This window comes from Trachypithecus francoisi, unplaced genomic scaffold (assembly GCF_009764315.1).
Source record: "Trachypithecus francoisi isolate TF-2019V2 unplaced genomic scaffold, Tfra_2.0 Lachesis_group7, whole genome shotgun sequence".
Taxonomy (NCBI): domain Eukaryota; kingdom Metazoa; phylum Chordata; class Mammalia; order Primates; family Cercopithecidae; genus Trachypithecus; species Trachypithecus francoisi.
The window spans coordinates 28,550,526-28,562,327 of record NW_022681472.1 but is presented as its reverse complement, the minus strand read 5'-3'; the positions used below and the strand labels follow the sequence as shown (position 1 = coordinate 28,562,327).

At 36.9% G+C, this 11,802-nt stretch overlaps 1 protein-coding gene across 4 annotated transcripts in view; it reads right to left on the bottom strand.

Annotated features, from left to right (window-relative positions):
- Positions 1-66: 66 nt before the first annotated feature.
- TERF1 (telomeric repeat binding factor 1) overlaps positions 67-11,802 on the bottom strand; it is a 37,617-nt gene continuing 25,881 nt past the window's right edge. For all 4 annotated transcript variants that reach the window (XM_033203616.1, XM_033203619.1, XM_033203620.1 and 1 more), the window contains 3 exons: positions 10,975-11,069; positions 4,523-4,626; positions 67-1,855 (listed from right to left, as the gene is read on the bottom strand). In XM_033203616.1, coding sequence (XP_033059507.1) covers positions 1,679-1,855; positions 4,523-4,626; positions 10,975-11,069 — 376 coding nt within the window. In that variant the 3' untranslated portion in view covers positions 67-1,678. The remainder of the gene's footprint in view (positions 1,856-4,522; positions 4,627-10,974; positions 11,070-11,802) is intronic.

Below are 11,802 nucleotides of genomic sequence, written 5' to 3'. Positions count from 1 at the left end.
GTATCTCTTGTGACAGTATCTCTTGGTGTAACAAGATAAAGGAGAAAGGAGTCAGGAAGCATATGGTACTCATCCATGTTTCTGTTTATATATAGGATAACAAATTCAGGAACAATGGGAAAGTAATATATGAAACCTTAATAGGAAATACAATAGAGATTACGAAACACTACCATTTGATTTTTTATGCAAATACTTCAATATTCCAATATTTTTACTTACTTGCTAAATAAAGCACATAACTCAAAATGCTAAATAATTCTGTTAGTCTAAATCTTTTAAAGAACAAAATGGCGAAAAACTAAAATTGCTTAGTTAGGTATATATGACATTGTTTATTATCTATCATAGACATCAAGATGATCATAGTTAATACCAATTTAAGCTTTGCGGAATACTGTTTTAGGCCCAATATTGATATATTAAATGAAGGTATCAGACAGAGATTCTTGTATTTATGGCATTAGGTTATAAAGATCTATTCAAAACCATTTTTGTCAAAGTTTAAACACTGAGCAAAAGTCAAATTGTTTCTAAATGCGACACAAAATGATCTTGCTAATAGTACAAATTTTGTACCATGGGTAATATTATTGTCTTTTTCTTTTTTAAAAAAATCATTTCGATTTTTCTTTGAGATTCAGGGAACACATGGGCAGGTTTGTTAGCTGGGTATACTGTGTAATGCTGAGGTTTGGGGTACAGATGATCCTGTCACCCAGGTAGTGAGCAGAGTACCCAGTAGGTAGTTTTTCAGCTTTTCCTCCCGCTCCCCACCCTACGTCCCCAGTGTCTACTGTTCCCATGGGTCCTCAGGTATTACTATTTTCAAGTTTTTTTATTTACATGAAACTACTGAAAGCAAAAGTATGTCATGTTTATAGGTTACTTTGTACATTTATCATTCTATTAATAAACATCTTAAGTAATTAAGTAGTATATTAAGGCCATAAACCAAGTCATTATCTCATATCAAAGGACTATTGTTATTCAATCATCTAGAAAATTCATTTTAGGCAGGACACAGTGGCTCACGTCTGTAATCTCAGCACTTTGGGAGGCTGAGGTGAGCAGATCATGAAGTCAGGAGTTGAAGACCATCCTGACTAGCATGGTGAAACCCTGTCTCTACTAAAAATACAAAAATTAGCTGGGCGTGGTGGTGTGTGCCTGTAATCCCAGCTACTCAGGAGGCTGAGGCAGGAGAATCATTTGAATCTGGGAGGCAGAGGTTGCAGTGAGCTGAAATTGCGCCATTGCACTCCAGCCTGGGCGACAGAGACTCTGTCTTAAAAAAAAAAAAAAAGAAAATTCATTTTAATGGGTTATGTTACAGGGCTGAAGTCAGCCTAGAGACACAAAATAGGTTAACTGAAATTTTTTTTTTTTTTTGGATCATGTTTTAGTTTTTTCATTGGAACAGGATTTGGGGGTGGGGATACTAAATGTGGCAGAGTTCAACAAATTTACATTTTATTAAAATAAGGTTCTTAAAGAATACAATGATAGCATATGCTTTAACTCTTATAGCACAAACCCTCATAATAATTGATGGTCACAGAAAAATACTGTAATGCTTTAAACAAAAGTTTTAAAATACATAAATGACGCAAGTTTCAAACAAAATGCAGTGATCAAAATACTTAACTGTCCTTTCATCAAGCTTTTACAAACACAATCAGTCTTCGCTGTCTGAGCAAATCAGTTTTAGTTTCTTCATGGTCCTCCATCTGTCTTTTAACATGACACTTGTCCGGTTGTTGAATTTATAATGCAGTAGTATTTTAGACCAGTTTCCCTCTCCATATTTCCTCACGCCAGATCTCAAATTCTTGTCTTCTTCCCAAAGCCATGCCTTTTGATAAAAAGCAAAACAGTTATTTACAGAAACAATTATTCAAAAAGAAAATACCTACTATAAATGCCAGTTTAAAAAAATCAAAATAATGCTTAGTTTCTTAAAGATGGAAGATTTCTCTAAACATTTCTTAGATTTTTTATAAGATTTTACATTTATCATAACATTTTTAGGGGTCATTATTATTACCATTCATTTTATCTAAGCTCAGCTGCCCAAGATCAGATAGCTAGCAAGTGACAGCGCTACACATCAACTCAATTTGTCTGACTTTAAGCCCACATTGTCTCTTAAAATGCTCTTCTACAATTGTTAATAGTTGTATTTATTATCCTCCAAATCTCCAAATAGGCTTTGTGAATGTTGGCCGGGTGCGGTGGCTCAAGCCTGTAATCCCAGCACTTTGGGAGGCCGAGACAGGCGGATCACGAGGTCAGGAGATCGAGACCATCCTGGCTAACACGGTGAAACCCCGTCTCTACTAAAAAAAAAAAAAATACAAAAAACTAGCCGGGCGAGGTGGCGGGCGCCTGTAGTCCCAGCTACTCGGGAGGCTGAGGCAGGAGAATGGCGTAAACCTGGGAGGCGGAGCTTGCAGTGACCTGAGATCCGGCCACTGCACTCCAGCCTGGGCAACAGAGCGAGACTCCGTCTCAAAAAAACAACAACAACAACAACAAAAAACACCTCATATTAAAGGATCATTTATCTCATTTCCTTTTACCTGATATATCTAGCTATCAGCAAAATATTATAAGCATGCTAACAAGCAAAAAACACAGTCTGAAGAGACAAAGGAAGCACCAGGACCACACTCAGATATGGCACAGATTTTGAAATTGTCAGACTTGGAATTTAAAATTATTATGATCAATATGTCAAAGGATTTAATGGAAAAAGTGGACAACATGCAAGAACAGATGGGTAAATGTAAATGGAGAGATGAAAACTCTAAGAAAAAACCAAAGGGAAATGCCAGAAATCAACAACATGGTAACAGAAATGAACAATGCCTCTGATGGGCTCATAAGTAGATTAAACACAGCTGAAGAAAGAATCAGTACATTTGAAGATATATTAATAGAAAGTTCTCAAACTGAAAAGTAAAGAGAAAAAAGAATGAAAAAAGATAAAGGAATACCTAAGAACTGTGGGACAACTTTAAAAGGTGTAACATTTGGAATTATAATGGGAACACCAGAAGAAGGAAAGGAACAAAAGAAAGATTTGAAGTAATAATGGCTGAGAATTTTCCAAAACTAAAGACAGACACCAAACTACAGATTCAGGAAGCTCGGAAAACACCAAGCAGGATAAATAAACAAACTATATACATGTACATCATATTCGAACTGCAAAACAAATTCAGTACAAAACGTATGCATGACTGTGGTCACACGTGGTAGGATAAGGTTAGCATTTCCCTCTTCTCCTTTGGGAATTCACCCAAAAGCAACAAGAAATAAAATCCTGAAATAAAACTCTGAAAAAACTAAGAGACATTTACAAACTGAACCATAATGTAGGTAGAAAGGGTATACATAATCAGTGTAACTTAGGTGTATGAAAAAGCAACTTTGTCTATAGATCTCAGGAAACATGTGGTGTATACTTTTCTAATGAAAATACCCTGAGGTACACCCCCTAAATCTCTGGTCAGCAACAGCAGAAGCTCCCCTCAACCTACTAAAGGCCAGAGATGGCAAGGCTAAAAAAGGGAATCACAAAGGCAAGTAATATGTGTAGGAAGCAAATCCAAAGTAGAAGTTGCTTGCTATGTTCACTGGGGCAGAAATGAAGGGTAACATAACCTTAAGTCACAGAAGATATTCCTAGTAGCCTGCAACTTGACACTATCCGCAACACCTCAGTATGAGCTATTTGCAATTAGCTTGTCAAAAAAAAAAAGACACCTTCAAGTAAGAAAATGGTTCCAGCCACAAAAGAAAACAAGGGCCTGACTGGGTGCAGTAGCTCATGCTATATATAGTCCCAGCACTTCTGGACCGCAAGTTGGGAGGATCACTTGAGCCCAGGAATTCAAGACCAGCCTAGGCAACATTGTGAGACACCATCTCTACAAAAAAAGGGGAAAACACACACACACACAACCACAAAAACAATGACCAGATTTATCCATCTGCTGTGAACAACTAGACAATCAAAAAATATATAAAATAATGGTTTCAGACACTGGACAGATGGCACAAAACTACAGTGACTGAAAGCGGAAACAAATGAATCAAGCCCTAAATTGATCCACCTTAATAAAATGTTGTGGTCAAATGGTATCTTTTCTTTGTTTTTAAGTAAAGAAAAATCTTATTTAAACTGGATCCCTGTTAGGAAATTTAAATATCAAAGCTTATAATATGGAGTTAAGTCCCACCCTTACATCTAATAAACAGATTTTATGATATATCACAATAATTCCAAATAGATGTCAGTACTAACACCCAACTTAAGACTTTTTAATGTGGGTGAAGTACTTCATTTTGAATAGGCTGATCAGTCACCTAATCTAAGATGGCAAAATAAAAGATGGCAAAGCGTAAATATTTTATACTCAAGATTTTTGGGAGGTTGAACAGAAATAATCACAATTATTCAAGTTATAACTTTAATGTCCATAAGTGTTATTCAAATATAAAAAAAACCAAATACCTGTTTTTTTCTAGCTCGATGTTTTTCAGGAGTTACCGGTTGACCCTTTGAAACAGGTATTCTGCTTTCAGTGGCTCTTCTGCTTTCTTTTTTCTTTTTTGTACCTAAAAGTAGAAAAATAATGTCATAAATATTGTTTCACATTAAAGAAAAAAGAACAATTATATTTTTAACGATTATCATGAAATTCTTTTAAGCTATTCTAAGAAAAAGTACTCTACATGTTTGATTTTTTTCCTTCAAATCTGGAAGCAGTATGGTATAGTACAAAGATCAGTCTTTGAAATCAGATGGGGAGTGTTTTGAGACTTGATTCTTTTATATGTCTTTAAATAAATCATTTCACATCCCTGAACCTGTGTTTTCATCATCTGTTTAAAAAAAAGGAAAAATATTTATTGCATAGGATCGTTGAAATTTTCTTACGATAATGTTTTAGGAGTACTAAGAAGCAAATCCTTTCCTAACTCCTTCTTTCTTACTCATAGTTTGATAAGACAAGAAATATACTTAACTGAAAAGAAACAGAACTGTAATTATTGAAAAATGAATTGTTTGGGCAGAAAATCTAAGAGAATCTACAAATAGAATTAAAAGATCAGTAAGATCAATACACAAAAAGGATTTCATTCATTAGCAATAGGATTTCTAGTCATTAGCAGCAAAGAGTTAAAATAATTTAATTGAAACAATAGAAAGATACTATTTACAATAGCCACAAAAAATCTAACATTCTTAGAGATCACTTTTTTTTTTTTTTAAGAGATAGGGTCTCTCTTTTTCGCCTAGGCTGAAGTGCAGTGGTATGATCATAGCTCAAACTCCTGGGCTCAAGTGATACTTCTTCCTTATCCTCCCTCACCTCAGCCTCCTGAGTAGCTGGGACTAGAGGCACCTGCTGCCATGCCCGACTAATTTTTAAAAATTTTTTTGTAAAGACATGGTTTCACTATATTGCTCAGGCTGGTCTCTTAATTCCTGGGCTCAAGTGATCCTCCTGCCTCGGCCTCCCAAAGTGCTGGAATTACAGGTGTGAGCCATCATGTCATGGCCCCTTAGATAACTTTAGCAAAAATGATACAACATCTGTATGTAGTAAATTATAAAGCTTCACTATGTATATAAAACATGTTATGAGAAGTTTTATCTATCTATCTATCTACCTATCTACTTACCTACCTACCTACCTACCCACCTACCATTGGCCCTCTATATTCGCAGGTTCCACATCTGTGGATTCAACCAATCTTGGAATAAAACATTCGGGGGGGAAATATATATATATATATATATATCAATACAATAAAAAATGATACAAATAAAAAATACAGTCTAATAATTATTTACTACAATTTAGTTATTTATCATTTACATTGTTTTAGTTACTATAAGTAATTTGGGGATGAGTTAAAGCATGTGGTAGGCGGGTGCACAGGTCTATATGCAAAGACTATGCCATTTTATGTAAGGGACTTGAGCATTTGAGAATTCTGGTATCCCTGTTGGGCGGGCAGGGGGATGAGTCCTGGAACCAACCCCCTGTGAAAACCAAGGGATGATTGTATATATAAAAACTGTTAGAGAAATATTTTTTGTTCATGCATAGGAAAACAATGTAATAGTGTCAGTTTTCTGCAAAATCATCTATTGTTTTTTTTTTTTTTTGAGACGGAGTCTCGCTCTGTCGCCCAGGCTGGAGTGCAGTGGCCGGATCTCAGCTCACTGCAAGCTCCGCCTCCCGGGTTTACGCCATTCTCCTGCCTCAGCCTCCCAAGTAGCTGGGACTACAGCTCCTCGCCCGGCTAGTTTTGTGTATTTTTTAGTAGAGACGGGGTTTCACCATGTTAGCCAGGATGGTCTCGATCTCCTGACCTCGTGATCCGCCCGTCTCGGCCTCCCAAAGTGCTGGGATTACAGGCTTGAGCCACCGCGCCCGGCCCATCTATTGTTAACAATGCAATTTCACATAAAAATTTCAACAGGGTTCTTTGTGTAATTTAACAAGATTATTCTAAAATTATGTGTTAAGAGAGGTAGTCCACCATTGGCTCTGAGCACCCCTGCAATTCTTGTTGCATGTACAAAAGCCTTATTCATCCCCTGAAATAGTGCATTTTCTATAGCCAGTCAGATAGGCAATTAAGCAGGTCAAGGAAACCACAACATGATGACCAGGCCAACTGCTCTCTCCTGGGAGAGGGTACTGGCTTGTTTGCTATTTGTTACAATGTTTTGTTGCTTACTCAAAAAGCACTGGGCCCTTGGCTCTGAGTTTTCCTCAGCTGAAATATAGCTTACTGCCTTCACAGCATCCATTTAGGCCTGCTGCATAGTCCACAGGACTTGGGGTAGAGAAATCTGAACAACTACATCAATGCCATGTTGTTTGCTATAATAATCTGTCTTACTCTAACTCATTAAGTCGCTAAGTCTTGTTGTCTCCCTTTTGTACCTATAAAGTAGCAGCAGGTTTACTGCTTATAAAGCCCTATGGCTAGGTTTTTTCCCTGACAATATGGAAGACCAAAACACCAGAATAGTCAAGATACTCTTGAAAAACAATAAGATTACCCTACTACAAACTGAGCTATTATAAAACTACAGTAACTGAAACAATATGGTATTGTTGCAAGAGGAGACCAAGAGACCTAAACATACATGGGATTTTGACATATATATTGGGTGGGTTCCAGTCAGGAAAATGGAAACCACACTAGCTCTGATGGAGAGATTTTAGCATTAGGAGAAATGTTTAAACAGGTGTTAGAGGACTAAAATAGAAAAAAGGAAATAATCACATAAATGTAAAGACAAATTCATAATTATAGCTGGGAGATTTTATCACTTTTCTAATTGACAGAACAAGTAGGGAGGAAATGAGTACATATATAGATACCTGAACAGCATTATTAAAAACTTGACCTAATTGACATTTTAAAACACTTCATACAACAATGCCAGAATTCACGTTCTTCTCTGGGCACATCCAAATGGACCAAAATAAACCATACTGTGGGCCATAAAACAAATCTTTTTTTTTTTTTTTTTTTTTTTGAGGCGGAGTCTCGCTCTGTCGCCCGGACTGGAGTACAGTGGCCGGATCTCAGCTCACTGCAAGCTCCGCCTCCCGGGTTTACGCCATTCTCCTGCCTCAGCCTCCCGAGTAGCTGGGACTACAGGCGTCCGCCACCTCGCCCGGCTAGTTTTTGTATTTTTAGTAGAGACGGGGTTTCACCGTGTTAGCCAGGATGGTCTCGATCTCCTGACCTCGTGATCCGCCCGTCTCGGCCTCCCAAAGTGCTGGGATTACAGGCTTGAGCCACCTCGCCCGGCCAAAACAAATCTTAAAAAACAAAAACAAACAAAAAACTATGAAGCATATTCACAGACTGAAATAGAATTAAACTAAAAATCAGTAACAGAAAGATATTTGGAAATTAAACAGATTCCCTCATAGGTCAGTAAAAAAGTCTCTAAGAAAATGAAAAAATATTTTGAACTGAAAATCCAACATGGGCAAACAATGCTACAAATATTGATTATATAGAATATAACCAAGAAAAATTGGGGATTGGTGGAAGAAATTTTTGCTACGGTCAATCAACAAGACTAAAGTTAACCTATTAAAGCATTTCATATTCTTTATTTTATACAGATCATAAAGGTTACTGATAGATTTCTTGTGAAACCACCTTCATCTGAAGTACTGAATCCTTGTTTTACATCTTAAAAATTAAATGTAAATATATTTTAAAGTAACATATGTAACTTTATCACAATTTTCTAAAATTTTATTTGCTCTTAATCTATCCATTCTTCTATTGAGGCAGTCCATCTAAGCAATTAGAGGCCTGGGCTCTGGAGTCAGACTGTCTGATTTCAAATTGTGGCTCCTGTTCTATTTATACACTAAAACCAAAGGCATTTTATTTACCTTTTTAAATCTCAGCTTCCTCATCTGTATAATGGAGATGATAAAAAAAAAAAAAAGCACTAATCTCATAAGGTTGTTTTGAGGATTGAATGCATTTACCTATAAAAAGTTTTCAACTCAAGTATTAATAATTTCAATCAATGCTCGTGAGTTTTTCTGCACTGATGAAATCTGGATGATTTGGCTTTTTCTTTCAACTTTTCTGAATTAACTTGATTTTTTTTTTCCCTAAGCACATGTCAACTGTACAACACAAAACTTAGTTTTTGAAAAAAAGGTTAGGGCTAGGAGCAGTGGCTGCCTGTAATCTCGGCACAATTACAGTAAGCAGATTGCTTGAGTTCAGGAGTTACAGACCAGCCAGGGCAACATGGCAAAACCCTATCTCTACAAAAAATACAAAAAGGCTGGGTGTGGTGGCTCACGCCTATAATCCCAGCACTTTGGGAGTCCAAGGTGGGCGGATTGCCTGAGGTTAGGAGTTCCAGACCAGCCTGGCCAACATGGCGAAACCCCGTCTCTACTAAAAATACAAAAATCTGCTGGATGTGGTGGCACACTCCTGTAATCCTAGCTACTCAGGAAGCTGAGGCAGGAGAATTGCTTGAAACCTGGAGACCGAGGTTGCAGTGAGCCGAGATCAAGCCACCGCACTCCAGCCAGAGTGACAGGGCAAGACCCCATCTCAAAACAAACAACCAAACAAACAAAAAAACAAAAAATAGCAGGGGTGGCATGTGCCTGTGGTCCCAGCTACTTGGGAAGCTGAGGTGGGAGGATCAACTCAGCCCAGGAAGGTAGACGCTACAGTGAGCCAAGATCTCACCACTGCACTGCATTCCAGCCTAGGCAACAAAGTAAGACTCTGTCTCCAAAAACAGATAAAGAAGAGAAAAAAAGGTTTAGCACAAACAAAATTATTATCCTCAAACTATAAAGAGGGGGTACCTGGGTACCACTGAAGTACACCGGATTTTTTTTAAGAAAACATTACTGACACCTAATAAAATGTGCTAAAACTCAAAGACCTTATAGACTCAATAGCCACAGTCACTGTCAAGCCAGTCTGCAATGAGTTTATAGTCTTCAAATTTGCTGATAAACCATGTTTTATCTCTTTTGAGACAGTCTCGCTCTGTCACACAGGCTGAACCTCCACCTCCCGGGTTCAAACTAGATTCTTGTGCCTCAGCCTCCCGAGTAGCTGGGATTACAGGCAGGCACCACCACGCCTGGCAAATTTTTTCTATTTTTAGTAGAAACGGGGTTTCGCCATGTTGCCTAGGCTGGTCTCAAACTCCTAAGCTCTTCAGGCAACCCATCTGCCTCACCGTCCCAAAGTGCTAGGATTATAGGTGTGAGCCACTGCAGCTGGCCTACATTTCCTTTTCTTTGAATTTCGCACTATGAAATTAAGTGTCTAGGAAAATGCTCACATTATTCTCATTTAAAATGATTCCCAGCTGTCTTGCAGCAATAAGTGTAGAAAATCAATCTTGGAACTCCACCAACATTAAGCACATAACTACTGAGTTTCCATTTTCTCATCTTTAAAATGGGAATGATATCTATGAATGTAAATATTTTAGAGCTCTATTTACAAATATTTGCTAATGGTTGCCATGTCATCAGCCATCAGGTATAAACAAATTTATTCTATAATATTTACTGCAGGCCTATCATTTGCCTGACATCAAGATGGTACCTTATGAGCATGGAGAAATAAACCTAATTTCATTATGTCTATTATTTTTATCAATAAGTATTTATATTTAGATCCATATTAAAAATCTCAGTATCAGTTCAGTACCTAAAATATTAATGTGGGGTCAATAAACATTTGTTAAATGAATACATACCAAAAAGAAACTTGTAATTTGCTAATTCAACACTCTCAGACTTTATAAAACATAACTACTGTGAATAACAAGAATCAACTGTACTTAATGTTTCTGAAAAGTAACTACAGTCATGCATTGCTTTACAAGGGGGATATGTTCTGAGAAATGGGTCGTTGGGTTATTTTGTCCTTATGTGAACATTAAGAGTACACTTACACAAACATACATACATATATATATATTCATATAGAAAATCCACGGTTCCCAGTACCATTGCTAATTATCAATCATTTCCCCTACTTGATATGCAATGCCAATATCAAGTGCCACATTATCAAGTTTCTATATATGCTCCATTACATTATTACAGGGTCACCATCCTACATGCAATACAGTCTGTCTTTGACTGAAATGTCATGATGTGGCATATGACTATATTTGAAGTTGCTAAACACAGTCAAGGTAGAAAAGCAGTGTACCAAAATAACTCTAAGCTAGACAGTCAAAATAGCTAACTTTCGCAATTAAACACTACTTCAATTAACTCTATGAAGTCAAGACTTTGTGCTTCAGTTTTCTGAAGTGTGTGTTTTTTTGTTATAGTAGTAAAGTCAACAGCTGGGTTGTCTGAGGACACATAAATTCTCCCCCTCTAAAACTGTTACAACAGTACTCACTTTGAAGAGTTCCTATTCTTCTTTCTTTCTTATTATTAAAGTCTTGTTGCTGGGTTCCATGTTGCAACTTAGATAAGAAAAGATTCTTGTGAGACCTAAAATAAAACACGAAGTTTGTAATTGGTTCCAAAAAGATTAGTAAAGCAATGGAAAAAAGGTAAAGCATTTGCCTTAATCTGTTCTAGGATCTTCTATTAATACTTTGGCCTACTTCCTTTGGTGGTCTCCCTGCTTAGTGCCCCATCTTAACCTGTGGCCTCTTAAGATTTCTGTTGCCTCTCTCATCTTTCTCTATCTCATCTACTCAGCAGAAATCAAGATGTTTTTTGACGTCTCAGAAGAAGCAGGCAAAAAAAAAAAAAAGAAAAAAAGACAAGACTCTTTTGGCTTTCCAATTAGATACATCAAGGAAAAAAAATCCTAAAACTACAAAGTATTAGCTTTCATTCTCTCTTAAGGCTTTTATTTCCCCAAAGACGGATTTCAAAATTGCTTTACATAATGGCAGGTATCACTTGATTATCTTTACAGCTTCCAAAAAGAGTTTTGAAAGGTAAGGCTGTTTGGAAACATAGGATGTGGCATCATTTTTTTTAAAAACCCTGCCAAATTGATATTATATTAATCCAATTTTATGAAGGAGCAAACTAAGATTCAAAAAGCAGTTCACTTAAGCTTAGGCAGCTGTTATTACCTACACCTAAAATGTAGGTTCTTTTAGCTACACTTTTATCCCTATAGATACTCTATGTGACCAGCTATCATTTCTCTCTTCCCCTCTCTCCCTCCTTCCCAAGACTTTCTATTGTCCTTTCTGGAATGTCATTC